We start from the raw sequence: 15,097 nt of genomic DNA, 5'->3' as shown, positions 1-15,097 counted from the left end.
ATTAAAATTGATAAAAAAAAACATAAATTAATAATTAAAAAAACATAACACTATTGAAATAAACAATATTTTATGAGGTGATGCATAATAAAAACACTACATTTTTTAGTATTTTGTTAAATGAATAATGTTTTGTCAATGATGTGTAGTAAAAACACCATATTTTTTAATTATTTTATTAAAATCAAGATAAAATTAAGATTGATAAAAATAATATAAATTAAATCAAGAAACCATAAAAAACACATAACACTATTAAAATAAATAGAATTTTGTTATAAGATGCATGATAAAAACACCTTTTCTTTTAGTATTTTTAAAAAATAAATAAATTAGATTCATGCACAACTCATAATATTTAGCATTCAAGTGATGAATGAATAGCTGCTGAACAACCGAGGGATCAATAGACTTGGTTTTCAGAATTTAAATATCACATCATATTAAATTCTCATGAATTATTTGATGGAAAAATGATATAAAATATATTCTTAATTTATATGAATGATAAATTAAATTCAATTTCACATTTTTTTTTCAATTACTGCACTCTTTTTTTTTTGGTAGAGTTTTAATTAATCTATCCACTAACCCAGACTACCACAAAACTTAAAATAACACAACCAAAGGTACAAAAGATCCTTTTACCAGACCCGGCTAGACCGGCCACCACTCCTGCCACTGCATTTCTCAAACCCCATATTCTAAACCTCTCTTCGGGTTTAGGGTTTTACGGAATCGGGAATCCATCGACCACCATGACCCGATTCCAAAATGGATCACGCCTCCTCTCCAACACCTTCTTCCGCTCCAAAAAGACACCGTCAACTTCGCCAAACGCCGCTCTCCTCCAGGGCAACTTCCAAATCCAGCAACACCGCCACTTCTCCAACCTTGCACGCGTCACCACCAAAGAAGAAAAGGAGCCACGGTGGAAGGACTCGATGGACAGACTAAGAAACATCGGTATCTCAGCTCATATCGACTCCGGTAAAACCACTCTTACTGAACGCATACTCTATTACACTGGTCGAATTCACGAGATTCATGAGGTTCGCGGTCGTGATGGAGTTGGGGCTAAGATGGATTCCATGGACTTGGAGAGAGAGAAGGGGATCACTATCCAGTCTGCTGCTACTTACTGCACCTGGAATGGATATCAGGTACTTCAAACTTCGAAACGTTTCGGAACCTTTGCACGTCAAGTTGAAACGTTTCGGAAAAATGTCGAATTTTGTGCGAGTTTGTGCTGCTTGTGTTTTTTTTAGTTCCGAAGCATTGGGAAGTCTCGATGGTTTTGTCTTTTCTTTTTGTTTTTTTTTTGTTTTTTCTATTTGGTGGTTTTTGTCAATTGTGGATTTTGTGATGTTTTGTTTATTTGGGGTTGAAAAAGGTTTTTTTTTTTTTTTCCCGGCTTGATTGGGTAGCTTATGTGTTAAAAGATGCAGTTTTGGAGAACGGAGTTTTGGGTTTTTGTTATTTTTGGTGAGTTTATGTTTATTTATCTTTTGAGTTAATTGAGTTTTATATATTGACAAGCTCGAGATTATATGAAATGAATGATTGGATTTCTGTGATTTTTTTCTTTCCCCTACTAGGAAAGTGGTTTCGACGTGCAAGTTGGTTGGAGAAAGCATTTGCGAGTTTGGGTTCATTAGTTTGTATTGTTAGGTTGTTTTCTCAAGTTTAGTGTTTAAAGAGCATAACTAGGAATATGTTGTGAAGTTCTATTGGGACTTGAATCGTTGGTTTGCTAGGAAGTTTTTGTAAGATTGCTAATTGTGTATGAATTACATTAATTCTCTTATTCAAAAAATGAAATTTAATTGTTCGCCGTATTAAAGATAGATTGATTTAGGTTTTCCCTGCCCTTGTAAGGTTTTAATAAAAAAAAAAACACAAATGTAAATTTGCTTGGGTGGTAAATTGATGGCCTGTTGGGAACTAGGTGTCTATGCAATTTGTTTTTTTTTTTTTAAACAATAACTATTGTTCCTTACTGTTAGAAAAATATAAGACACGTGTAAAGATAACTGTGATGGAGGAGGCAATGCATGGTAATGTATCGTAACTAGTAGCTTGTATAAGCAGAGAAGGGAAAAAGTTTTGATGTGAAACATTCTGAAACTTTTCTACATGAATTTGGAATTTTTTTAGTATTAAGTTATGCTGTCTTTACTGCTTTTTTTGTGTTCTTAGAGTGGCACTGTACTTTTTTTTAGTTAACGGATTCTGAAGCATCGGTCATATCTATTTGGTGAATTAGTGCTTGTTGTAAAACAGTTATGGTTTTTGCTGTGGTGATGTAGGTGAATATAATTGATACGCCAGGACATGTGGATTTTACAATAGAGGTGGAGAGGGCTCTTAGAGTGTTGGATGGTGCAATTCTGGTTTTGTGTAGCGTGGGTGGAGTGCAAAGTCAGTCTATTACTGTGGATAGGCAAATGAGGAGATATGAAGTGCCTAGGCTTGCTTTTATTAATAAACTTGATCGAATGGGAGCTGATCCCTGGAAAGTTTTAAACCAGGTATGGTTGTGTTACTTTTCATTATATCATGGGTGTTATTTTATATTAAAGAAATCAATTAATTTCATTCTTTAGGTTTTTGCCAAATCTGTTTTGTTAATGATGGAAGTTTTCTGCTGTTTATGTTATAGTCCTTTGCAATCAAGTCAATCACATGTGTGTTGTAGTTTTGAGTTCGATGGTTCTTTATGTGATGAACTGTCTATTTAGTGATGTTTATAATTTTTTTTCCTTTTTCTTTTATGAATCTTCCTCTCATTGCTGATTATTGTGGTTCATTTTCTTAGGCAAGGTCTAAACTAAGACATCATAGTGCAGCAGTGCAAGTTCCAATTGGGTTGGAAGATGATTTGCAAGGCCTTATTGATCTTGTAAAGATGAAAGCATATTATTTCCATGGCTCAAATGGGTGAGTACACGAACACCTATGATGTTTGATTTCTTTATTTTGTTGTGTAACTTTGGTTTATAATTTTGTTCCATTTGAAGACTATTCTTTTCATTTTTCAGTGAAAAAGTTGTCACTGCAGAAATACCAGCTGAGATGGAGGCCTTAGCTGCAGAAAAACGGCGTGAACTAGTAGAAACAGTTTCTGAAGTTGATGATAAACTTGCAGATGCTTTTCTCACAGATGAGCCTATTTCATCCTCTGACCTTGAGGTAGAGACAAAAAATGTTTTTCTGAAAGAAAACAACATTCATGAACTGTGATCTTTCAGCACCTATCTAGTGTAGGTACAAGATACATCAACTCTTAAGTCATTATGCTCTTTTCTCTGACACATCAGTTGGTGGGGCCTAGCTTTAAAATTTATGTGTCATTATTGTCAAATGTCTCATCAACACATGTAAAAGAGCTGTAAAATAAACTTTCTTGAGATCGGCAATAAATTACATTTTGTGTTTGTATGCAATTACTTTGGCCTTAAACTTTAGAATTCATCTATCTTCTCGAGTAGGAGGCAATTCGCAGGGCTACTGTAGCGAAGAAATTTGTACCTGTATTCATGGGCAGTGCATTCAAGAACAAGGTAGTTTATTTCTCCTTTTGTTTTCTCGATTCCTGTATCTTTGAGTCATTTGGGTATAGTTGGTGGTAATCATTCTGTTCATTCACTTTTCTGTTTATTTATAATATCTTCTCTTTTTCATTTTATTCCAATAGGGAGTACAGCCACTTCTAGATGGTGTACTTAGTTATTTGCCTTGTCCCACTGAAGTTGGTAACTATGCTCTTGACCAAACCAAGGATGAAGAGAAGGTATTCAGTTTAAAAATTTAATCTTAATTTATACTATTTTCTCCACAAATTACGTATCAAGACTGGGTGCAGGTTGTGTTGTCTGGAACTCCAGATGGACCACTTGTGGCATTGGCTTTTAAATTAGAAGAAGGTCGTTTTGGTCAGTTGACATATCTAAGGCATGACTTATTGCTGGTTTAGTTTTCATTTAATGCTTTCGCAGGTTTTGCATGAATATGATCTGTTAGATTAGTACTAGACAGTAGACGTGCTAACATTTACTATTTTTTGTTTTCCTTCTTTCTTTCCTTTTTTTTTTTAATGAAGAATCTACGAGGGTGTAATTCGCAAGGGTGATTTTATAATTAATGTAAACACAGGCAAGAAGATCAAGGTAAGTTTTTGGGCCTGTAATGTGATCTGGCTTCTACTTCATTACGGTCCTAATATTATTTCGTTATAGATTCCTCGTTTGGTTCGGATGCACTCTGATGAAATGGAGGTTAGTTATTGCTCTCCGATATTTCTCTTCAATTTATGTTTATGTCATTATGGATGAATAATATTACATTTGTTCTGCTGTATTCTTGATATACTTTCTCATCTTCGGCGAATTTTATGCTACAGGACATTCAAGAGGCACATGCTGGGCAAATAGTTGCTGTGTTCGGTGTGGATTGTGCTTCAGGTTAGTCCTTCACATGCCAAGTCACTGATGTTTTATTTTTGTATTGGTTTTCTTCATAGTTCTTCATGGAGAGTGTTCATGGGCACCAGAAGTTACTACAAGTAAAACATGTCTGCTGCTGGAAAAAAAAAAGGATTTACTTCTATACTTGGGCACGGGACAACTTTTGAGATACTTTGATTGGTTGGAATAGGAACTGACTCTTCACCTAAATTTTACATTTTTCTTTCATTTTCAACAATGTTATTTAATCATTTTAATTAATTATTTCTGTTGTTATTGGGTGAAAAGGAGACACTTTTACTGATGGATCAGTTAAATACACTATGACCTCTATGAACGTCCCTGAGCCAGTTATGTCATTGGCCATTCAACCAATCTCAAAAGACTCTGGAGGACAAGTAAGTGCAAAGGAAATTGATTTTTCCCATGATTTCGTGGCACTCAATTTATAAATTATAGCCAGATATGAGGGTCTTAGGAGAGAGAATTTGGAGTCTTACATTGCTTGAAGTATCCTGCCCTCCAATCGATATAAATTTTTTTCGTTTGGTATTTTTCCCAGTTTTCAAAAGCTTTGAATCGTTTTCAGAAAGAGGATCCCACTTTCCGTGTTGGCTTGGATCCTGAGAGTGGGCAGGTTTGTTTTTTTTTTAAATGTTCACTTTCTGTTTCTTTAAGCATATGATAACTTGTTGGTGTGATGCGTGATACTTTTGTGGGTAGACCATAATTTCTGGAATGGGAGAGTTGCATTTGGACATATATGTGGAACGGATTAGGAGAGAGTACAAGGTATCTACCTTTTATGATTTTTTCCCCATCGATTTCTTTTCTGGTTGGAAATATTCTCCTTTGTTAATGTACGTTCTTCCACAACTTTGGCTTGAAAAGGTAGATGCAAGTGTTGGGAAGCCTCGTGTGAACTTCAGAGAAACAGTCACTCAGCGTGCTGAATTTGATTATTTACATAAGAAGCAAACTGGAGGACAAGGACAATATGGACGAGTATGCGGGTAAGTGTTTGGTGTTGATTTCTCACTCTGAAATTAAATTGTTATGGTATCTAATTTGTCCTATTGGTGTCCTCAACTATCATCTGCTTTTCACCGCACATCTTTTAGCAGTATATCAATCAATGCAGTAGTTATGTATAGGACGTGTCAAGCTGCTGCCTAGGTACTCCTGTTATTGCTAATTGTTTGAATTTGCTTTGTATTTTCAGAACTATCTGATCAAATTTGAACCAAACTACAACTTTATAAATCTGATCCCAGGGATTACCTTCCTGTATTTTTCTATGTACAGGTACATTGAGCCGCTTCCACAGGGGTCAACAACTAAGTTTGAGTTTGATAACATGATTGTGGGACAGGTTATACCATCAAACTTCATTCCTTCTATTGAGAAGGGATTCAAGGAAGCTGCCAATTCGTGAGTAGCATTTGGCAACAGAAATTATAGTCCATATTTTGTTGTTTTTTAGAAGGTTCCTATATTATCCCATAAGTATTTAAGTAGTTCTCTCTCTCTTAGTTTCGCCCTCAGGACAACATAAGTTGAAACTGAAAATTTAAAGCTCTTTTTAGTTGAACAATCTATCCTGTCAGCTGTGTTTGACAATGCATCATGCCTTCTTTTTGAATGAGAACTTTTATAACTACAATTATGTGAAGTCTCTGCATATGGTATTGGAATTGTTCTGGGAGCTTCTTTTCTTTTCTTTTTTCCATTCATAATATAGACCCGCGTGAAAAGATGTGTGGTCTCAGATGATAAAATTTGTGAGCTTTTTGCTCTTGCATGTACAGGGGTTCTTTAATTGGGCATCCAGTAGAAAATCTTCGAATTGCTTTGACAGATGGCGCTGCCCATGCTGTGGATTCTAGTGAACTTGCATTTAAATTAGCATCAATATATGCTTTTAGACAGGTTCTTCCCTTATCCTGTGTTTAGAGGTGAACTCTCCCTTATGAATAGGCTGTACCCGTATTTGGAGCATCTAGTTCTGATTTTCTTTATTTCACCCCTATTAAACAGTGTTACGCAGCTGCAAAACCTGTGATACTGGAACCTGTAATGCTGGTGGAACTGAAAGTACCAACAGAGTTTCAGGGAACCGTTGCGGGTGACATTAACAAGTGAGTGGTTTTTGTACCCATGTAGTATATTATCATTGTTTCTTTGCTTTTTCTGGAACTCAATTGTTTGTGTGTTTGCCATATGATAGGAGGAAAGGAGTGATTGTTGGAAATGACCAGGATGGGGATGACTCTATAATAACCGTCCATGTAAGCATAACTTTCCCCACTATTTTCTTAGTATCTGAGGCCTAGTTCTGAACCCAAAAGAAAAATAAATAAATAAAACAAGCGCTAAGGATATCGCAGTCATGATATCTTTGGTGATGCTTTAACCCCCACACTAATGGATTGTGAGTTCCTGTGATTGACTTTTCAGGTGCCTTTGAACAATATGTTTGGTTACTCAACTTCTCTTCGTTCAATGACACAGGTGACCATGAGTTGGAAATTTGAATGACTTCCCTCTTTAAAGTGCCTAGTGTTTCTTTTCTCTATATTTGCATGTACCGCCTTATATACTGATCTTTCACATTTTTTACAGGGAAAGGGTGAATTCACAATGGAATACAAAGAACATTCACCAGTTTCTCAGGATGTGCAAATGCAATTAGTAAACACCTACATGGCCAGCAAGGGTGCTGAATAATGAAGATTTCCATTAAAGCAAATGCCCCTATATTCCGTACATAAGCCTCAAAGGTTTATACATATATATCCTTTTTGACGACCAAGTGTATTGTTATATAAATATTCATAAGTTAGATCAATCAGTTTTGGGATACAAAATAAATTTGTATTGCCCTGTGGGTGTACATGCATTAACTCAACTTTCTACTCAACAAGGCAAAATGCAATAGCTAAATTTTGTTCTTCGATCTATTTGTTTTCCTTTACATGTAAAAAACTATGAAAAACTGGTTCCGAGGTTTCCTCATGTGTAGCAAATATGCTCGGAAAAACTGTAGAAAACAAACCGGCTTTTATTCCCAAGCAAAGCCGTTGTACTTTAACTTTGTGCTTCTCGGGTTCAACGTGACTATTGATATAGCAGCTGTCTTCTTTTCCCTAAAGATAGCTGGAAGACAGGTGTATCGCTCCTGTCAGAGCAGCATTACTTGTGAAGTTCTTTTTAGCGTCTCTTCATGAGTCTCGAACCCTTCTCACTTGATGGCATAGAAAATGAAGCTTTCTTAAATATTTGCTCTATCATTCGTATGGATTGGTGGTAGTCCCCCTTGTTGAGTGCTTGATCCAGTGCTTATTTGCATCTTATAGACCCTTTATGACATGAAAAATCAAGTTTATTCACCAAACAAAATAAATCCCTCACAGTAGCTGGCTGCAGAGTTCAGCTCTTGGGACTGGCTGATCATACAAAAGCTCTCTGTATGGGCAACAGGAAACTTGCTAATGCTAATGAAAGTAAACTGTATGTGTTTGCCCCAGTGCCCTTTCAAAGAATAACAGTGTTTTGATTTCTTAAATTAAACACACGTTGCTGGATTTTCATGGTCAAAATAAAGAAAGCATATCCAAGTGATGGAAGGGCAGAGGTCGTTAGTGTCCCCTCCAGTCAAGAATTAGGGCCTTGGCTGTTAGAGAGAGAGAGGGAGAGAGAGGGAGAGAAACACTACCAGATCAGTAATCAACAAAACCCTAGGTTTTGCTTTTATTAGCTTTTGATAGTTTTGCGAAAAATCAAAATCCATCATGAAATGACGAAAGGGAGAGTTGATCTTTGGAAGCTAGTGATTCACGTCTGTTCTGTCGATGGTCACCTTCATATCAGTCCCGTGTCAGGAAAGAACAAAATCGCTACACAGTTATGTTCCAAGAAAACTAGTCCATTTATATGCAGTAAACATGATGCACTCTTCTTTGCCTACATTTAAGAGACTTTCACGAGGAACATTTAGAGCTGCACTGTTCTGTCTGCATATCTTCCTAAGAAAAGCATATATATATATATATAATCAACAGTTGTTTTCTTATAGAAGTTTGAATCCCTGCGTGCCAGAACCTCTGTATTCCCCAGTATGTGAACAACACCTGCATCTCTACAGACACCCATAAATTCTAACCCATTTATCTCAGATGGGCTGCTTAGAAGACCAGATGATGCGACGACCCTGTTACTATGCAGATGGCCATTAATAGACCTGATTGAATCTCCTGATGAAATTGTTCCATCCACGTTCAATGGCACTGAGTTGCCAGTTTGATTCAGAAGAACATCACTCTGCTGCTCAGTTTCCTGGTCATATATACTGTAGTCATCTGAGTCTGAACCCCCATCCATCATGGACTCAAGCCGGACGAATGTGGAAAGACTGTCAAAGAGTTTTCTTACAACACCACGGAACATACGGAAATTCATCTCTCCTTCAGGAACTGCGTGGACGGGAAGGTACTTCACACAGACAAAAACAACTATTGAACGGATGGCAGGAAGGTTTGTGATAAAATGGGAAAAAATGTGGGGCACTCTTCTTGCTAGTTCAGAGTAAACGAGTCCGATTCCAGGGACACGAACTAGTCCTAAACTGGGACCAAGCCCAAGAATCCATGCCATCGAAACCATCTGTGCACCTCAAAATCATAACGTTTCTTGGTACCATAATGCCACACATACATGATGATAAGAAAAAAACTTAGCACCTTTTGAAGAAATTTTGGTAAATTAAGCATTCGTGAATTTTATTTAAATAAAAAACTGTACAATTTGGTAAACTTTCGCATTTAGAAACTGTCGCACTTCCTAAATACAATATTTTAAAATGTCGTTTTTGAAGAGTAAGGTTTTTATTATTTTTTAAAAAGTAGTAATTTACCAAAACTTTTTTCAAACCATGCTGGAAAGGAAGAACACCCCTTACATTACATAGGAACCGATCTCAGGCTATCATGATGTCATGGGTGATCCATAACAAACACCGAGAGAAGGGACAATGTAGTTAGGTGGGAAATTGTTTCTCCCTCTCAGGGAAAGAACAAATAAAACCAAATCAAGCATGTTTAGATGAGGTTCGATATGACTTATGAACAACTCCAGTATACCTGCAAAGGATTTTGAAAGAAAAAATAATTTTTTTTTGCTTGGATGATTTTTTGTCATCATTGTTGACCACAATGTGCCGCAGAAAAATCAGAATAGAATCAGTTAGTTGGATGGAAAGACCAAAAACATGATCTACTCTTCGATAAAATAATAATAATATTATACATGGATAACTTGTCCAACATTCAATAGACTCTCACAAGGAACATTGAAAACCACAGTGTTTTCCCTGCACAACTTTCTTAGAAGAGCATACACATAATCAATTGCTATTTTCTTCCATAAACTGGAATCCTGTCTTGCTGTCACTACTGTATTCCCTAGAATGTGGACCACTCCAGAATCTCTACAGTTCCTCAAGAGTTGCAACTCACCATTCGTGATTTGGCTGATCACCTGATTGGATGGCAGGATAGCATTGTTTGCCTGCAATTCAGAATTTGCAGTCGTTGAACCAACTGAAGAGATGGTTTCATCGACAGTGGAAGAAAGTTCGTCGCCATTATAACCCGAAAGGCCATTTCTTAATTCCCTAGTCAGCTCATCATCTAAGCTATATTCATCCAAATCTGAACACCCTTCCATCATGCTCTCAAGCCTGACAAAACGAAAAAGGCTGTCAAAGAGCTTATTCTCAAAATCATCATCCTTCTTATGAAGGTCTTCATAGCCATATCTTGCAACACAACGGAACATGTGGAAATCCTTGGATCCAATCCGCCTTACAAGGAATCTCTCTTCTTCCAGGACTGTATGGACTGGAAGGTACTTTATACAGACAAAAACCACAACAGAATGGAGTGCAGGTAGGTTGGTAAAAAAGTGTGAAAAAATGTGAGGAACCCCACTGGCTAGTTCAGTGTATACGAGTCCAACGCCAGGCACCCGAACAAGACCTAAGCTTGGGCCAAGCCCAAGAATCCATGGCATTGAAACTTTGCTATGCACCTCAAACTCGTAGCGTTTCATTGTCCCATAATGCCAAGCACACATGATGGTTAAAAAGACTGCAGCAATTACTAGAGGAACCCAACCACCTTGATTGATCTTGAAGAGTAAAGCAGAAAAGTAAGTAACCTCCACAACCAGGGATAGCAGAGTGAATACTAGGACAAGAATCCAATGCCACCGCCATACTAATAACATGATTAGAACCATAAGGGCTGTCGTCACCAGCATGACTATCACAACTGCAATTCCTGTCGAGACATGAAATGGCCTATGACATTTATATAATTCTGATATTATCTCTCTTTTTTTTTTGGAAAAAAAGAAGAAGCTAGAAATGGAATTGTTTCAAGTGATTTGTAAGAAAGAAAGTTAGGTTTTAGAGCTGACAAATATGATGTAGTATTGCCTTGTACAATTAAGGCATCATCACTATCACCTGTTTGACATCAACCACTACATGCATTTAATGATGAGTGTTTCTGATTACCAGTGTCCAAAAAGAAAACACGGGAAAAAGTGTCGTTCGAAAAAGTTTCCAAGAGAATTTAAAATGCAGCAATCTAATGAATGACCAGCAGGATGCATCGAAGAAAATTGTCAATAAAAATAATCTGAAGGCCATAGAAATTACAAGTGATAACCCATAAGAGAAAATGTTGGTCAGTCTGATTGTAGATTATTTCAGATATCATCATCACTAAGATCTTACTATCATGTCGAGGCCTAGAATCTGTGACACTAATGCATGACCATATTTTGTTACAAGGAGGTTTTTGTTAGCATTGTCAATCTCTGGACTAAATTTGAACCCTGTTCCTCAAAAACGGAAGGATGTCAGATTTGAAGTTCTACTGCGATATGTTTTTACTTCTGTTAATTCAAATAAATTCGCAGATAATACACATACCAGAAGCATTTCCAATTTGGCTTTGATTTCTGAAACCAACTGTCACAGCGATGCAAAGAATCATAAGGATCCAATTAATTTCTGGGATGTATATATGGCTCAGAATTTTCTCTGATGTATGCATAACTTTAACTCTAGGAAAACAATATACTGCAGCAGCCTGCTTGATCACTGAAAAAGTTGCAGTTATGGTAGCCTGGCTAGCAACAACTGCAGCGCCTGTCGCAATAATGAGCACTGGCCAATATATGCTATCTGCACAATACAAAGATTCACTATGTATTGGACCGCCACGTACTGCAGAGAATGAAGCATTATAAACAACTTCAAAAATTTCTAAGGAACACGCTAAGTTATATTGTTTTTCTCTTGGCTGACGGATCCAATCTGAGACAAGTACCTTTTATTTCAACAAAATAAAAGGACACTTAAAACTATTTTCTATTCAGCAGGAGCCTACAAGAACTTTGCACGCACAGACATGCTGAAGATCGGAACAAACCTGGAATAGATCGATAAAATGCATCAACTACATTATCCGAGTTTTTCAGGAGGTATGCAGCTTGTCCAGAATAGGCTGACAGAAGGCACGGAAATACTACTACTGTGAAAGCAATTTGTATGCTTGCCACTGAAAAATGGGATAGATCTGCAAAGAGGGCTTCCGTCCCTGTAATGGTTCACAACTAGACATCAGAATTGAATACTACAAATTTAGTTAAATTCTTTTATGAACGTTAAATGGGATTTCAGAAAAAGACAAGAAATTAACTGATAAAACATAAAAGTTTACCTGTTATACTGAGCATAACACCTCCAAGAGAAGTCCAGCTCCCTTTCCGACCCCTTTTGAAATATCGGTATATATACAGTGGTGAAAAAGCTTTCAGGGCACTGCTATCATATTTGATAATATTGTATATGCCGATACCTCCGATTAAAAGAAACCAGAGGAGGACAATAGGGGCAAAAATCCAGGTAATTTTTTCTACACCACGGTGTTGCAGACAGAACAAAACTACTAATATTATCACGGCAACAACAAGAACAATTTCTGTACAAGAGAAAATAAAGTACACAGTCAGAGGAAAATCTCCTAAATTAGTGGAACATTGAAAGATTAGGAGATGAGGGAACTGTCTTGCGACAGGAACCAGTGCGTCAGATTATTTAGTCTCAGAGCAAGGAGATACCACTACTCATCTCAGGACGACCTAACTTGATTCCTTGAACAGCCGATAAAACTGCAAAAGATGGTATTATCAACATCTTCTAAGAAGAATTTTGGCGAACAAAAGTAAGAAGGCAGGCACTAAATCGTGAAAACCTGAAATGGCCGGAGTGAGAATTCCATCCCCGATCACCATGCAAGTGCCTACAAGAACGAGAACAAGAAGTGAATTCTTCCTGAATGTATGTCTTTCCAACCATCTCTTGGTCTTTGCAGCAAAGGATTTTTCATGAAATGTAGAATGACTATAAGTTGTTAGTTTCTCATCAGAATGGTCTTGGTTGGGTATCGTCTTCAGTTTTGCATGTCGGCAGAGCAGCGAATAAAGAGCAAATGTTCCTCCTGCATCAGAAAGAGAATAAAAGGTCAGAGAAATTTAATGGCTTCATCAACATTAGTTTGAGTTTACTTTACCTTGTCCATTATCATTTGCCCTACAAACAATGAAAACATATTTCAGGAGAGGGACGAGAGTGAGAGAATATATAATCAGTGATAGAGCTCCAATCACGTCCTCTGGATCCTTGATTCCATCAGGAAATGTGTTGTAGAAAACATATAAAGGAGATGTGCCTAAATCTCCGTACACCACACCAAGGCTTTGGAATGCAAGCTGAAGGAGAAATAAAGTAGAAGAGTCCTGAAAGAAACGAGCTGAATGAGCAATGAAAACAATCTTTCGAGGATCTTGCAATTACGCTATTCTAATCCACTATTTTTCCTCGCATCCTACATTCTATGACTCCACATACAGAAATACAACTGCATAGCATGCTGGCAGGCATCATAAACAGCAGGAATTCAATTCTTGATTAACATTTATAACTTCCTCTTCACCCCATCTCTATTACCAGCTAAATGCAAAGAACAAGAAATTTGGTTTAGATTACTTGGGGAATTTAAAAACCTTTTGTAATTTGAATCCATAGTTAGGTCATGCCTGGGCTTCTGTAATAGCGATTGCTGTCTATTTCCATAAACCAAGAATTACAAACGATAATGTATATACCTTTTCATCATACCTGTTCCTAAGCCCCCCACCCTCTTCATCCATAGGTGGATCAAGCTGCTGCTGCAAGGCCCACATTCTACCTTTATTACCAATTTCCTCGTTATGTATTGATAACGAGGCCATCTCCAGTCCAATTCCAACAATTCTTCTCTCACCAAGAAACCTCTCTGCTATAATCAATCTCCTTTATTTAGTCTTCTTAATTCTTCCCCAAACTGCTCATTCTCGCCAGAAAAAATCCCAAACCCAGACAAAACCTGAAGAGAGCTGGAAACCCAAAAGTTGTCATCAACTTGTAATAATTCATTACAAGGAAAAAAAAAGACAGAACAGAACGGAACATAAACATCAAACCAAATTCAGTGACCCTAAATGGCATGATATTGCATTACATTATGGTGCCATGGGATCCAGCATTGAGTCTTTTCAAATCCCAAAATGAAAATGAAAAGGGCTGGTTCACATTAGCCAGAGCCAATCTGGAAAGGTAGACAAATGTGAACAAATAGAATCCGCGGAAACATAGAACTTGTTCACAGTTGTCAAAATTGGAATAAATATTTGACTGTACATAATACTAAAAATGGCAAACAAGAACAATGAGCTCATGAAATGCTACACCTTTCACATTCTAAGTAACAGCAAACTTAAGATTACAAGCAAACTACGAAAAATCAATTAAACCCTTCCATCATTTCACACACACAAAAACAAAGATGTTAACGGAGACGTATATTTATTATTATTATTACACCTTAAAAATTAGCCTCATGAATTTATTTATTTATTTTGTATGGAAGGAACGGTTTTTTTGTGTTACACTTGCCAAACATTATTGTTTTTTTTTAACATAAACCCAATCCTTGTCAGGGCAGAGATGGCTCTCTAACCTAATCAGAAGCTTTTATAAATAAAGACATGTTTAATAAATGTTAATTATAAAAAGCTTTCTAAAAAGTCTCGGATTATTTATAGAATCAAAGAGAATTGTTAAAATTATAAAAGTACCATTTATTATTTCTAGTGCCATAATCATCATGTGATTCTCAGATGATATACATACGATGAACCTTTCTAGTGTTTGGATTACAAAATTGCCACCCATTAAGCTCCATGTAAAACTCATCCATCGCGATTTTTATTTAATTTATTATATAATAAAAATCTATGTTTATAAACATTTAAGAGAGAGTGTTTTTTTTTTAATATAAGATATATTTTTTTTTCATTTACAAACTATACCAACAATATCTCTATGTATATCAAGTATTTGACAAACTAATTTGGGTATTCTTTCTATATACAAAATATGAAAATAGTGGAAACAAAAAAAGTATTTGGTAAAAAGATGGAGATAATGATATAAAATAAATTTATCTTGAGACAATTAT

The 15,097-nt window shown here is 36.5% G+C and overlaps 3 protein-coding genes across 3 annotated transcripts; 1 reads left to right on the top strand and 2 right to left on the bottom strand.

Annotated features, from left to right (window-relative positions):
* Positions 1 to 609: 609 nt before the first annotated feature.
* On the top strand, positions 610 to 7,424 carry LOC133702194 (elongation factor G-1, mitochondrial-like). The gene is made up of 20 exons (XM_062126460.1): positions 610 to 1,163; positions 2,310 to 2,531; positions 2,819 to 2,940; positions 3,042 to 3,192; positions 3,492 to 3,563; positions 3,698 to 3,793; positions 3,866 to 3,954; positions 4,103 to 4,169; positions 4,239 to 4,277; positions 4,403 to 4,463; positions 4,755 to 4,864; positions 5,029 to 5,103; positions 5,190 to 5,258; positions 5,358 to 5,479; positions 5,772 to 5,897; positions 6,275 to 6,395; positions 6,504 to 6,604; positions 6,694 to 6,754; positions 6,924 to 6,977; positions 7,089 to 7,424. The coding sequence occupies exons 1-20, from the start codon at positions 759 to 761 to the stop codon at positions 7,191 to 7,193; spliced, it is 2,268 nt and encodes a 755-aa protein (XP_061982444.1). The 5' UTR covers positions 610 to 758; the 3' UTR covers positions 7,194 to 7,424.
* Positions 7,425 to 8,435: 1,011 nt separating this feature from the next.
* On the bottom strand, positions 8,436 to 9,227 carry LOC133701469 (potassium transporter 11-like). The gene has a single exon (XM_062125397.1). It carries the CDS (start codon positions 9,126 to 9,128, stop codon positions 8,460 to 8,462), a length of 669 nt encoding a protein of 222 aa, XP_061981381.1. The 5' UTR covers positions 9,129 to 9,227; the 3' UTR covers positions 8,436 to 8,459.
* Positions 9,228 to 9,722: 495 nt separating this feature from the next.
* Positions 9,723 to 14,412, bottom strand: LOC133701468 (potassium transporter 10-like). Its single transcript, XM_062125395.1, has 9 exons — positions 14,099 to 14,412; positions 13,704 to 13,973; positions 13,109 to 13,334; positions 12,791 to 13,036; positions 12,657 to 12,707; positions 12,257 to 12,517; positions 11,966 to 12,133; positions 11,464 to 11,718; positions 9,723 to 10,804 (listed from the first exon to the last, which is right to left on the bottom strand). Exons 2-9 carry the CDS (start codon positions 13,827 to 13,829, stop codon positions 9,765 to 9,767), a joined length of 2,373 nt encoding a protein of 790 aa, XP_061981379.1. The 5' UTR covers positions 13,830 to 13,973; positions 14,099 to 14,412; the 3' UTR covers positions 9,723 to 9,764.
* Positions 14,413 to 15,097: the final 685 nt, after the last annotated feature.

This window comes from Populus nigra, chromosome 8 (assembly GCF_951802175.1).
Source record: "Populus nigra chromosome 8, ddPopNigr1.1, whole genome shotgun sequence".
Taxonomy (NCBI): Eukaryota; Viridiplantae; Streptophyta; class Magnoliopsida; order Malpighiales; family Salicaceae; genus Populus; species Populus nigra.
The sequence above is the reverse complement of the archived record's forward strand: the minus strand, read 5'-3'. Positions and strand labels throughout refer to the sequence as shown.

Coding starts and splice junctions, on each gene's coding strand:
- LOC133702194 (XM_062126460.1), top strand. CDS start 759: ATGACCCGATTCCAAAATGGATCACGCCTCCTCTCCAACACCTTCTTC. Junction 1,164..2,309: donor GCACCTGGAATGGATATCAG/GTACTTCAAACT, acceptor GTGGTGATGTAG/GTGAATATAATTGATACGCC. Junction 3,794..3,865: donor AAACCAAGGATGAAGAGAAG/GTATTCAGTTTA, acceptor GACTGGGTGCAG/GTTGTGTTGTCTGGAACTCC.
- LOC133701469 (XM_062125397.1), bottom strand. CDS start 9,128: ATGGTTTCGATGGCATGGATTCTTGGGCTTGGTCCCAGTTTAGGACTA.
- LOC133701468 (XM_062125395.1), bottom strand. CDS start 13,829: ATGGCCTCGTTATCAATACATAACGAGGAAATTGGTAATAAAGGTAGA. Junction 13,335..13,703: donor GGAACAGGTATGATGAAAAG/GTATATACATTA, acceptor CGTTTCTTTCAG/GACTCTTCTACTTTATTTCT. Junction 13,037..13,108: donor GGCAAATGATAATGGACAAG/GTAAAGTAAACT, acceptor TTTCTGATGCAG/GAGGAACATTTGCTCTTTAT.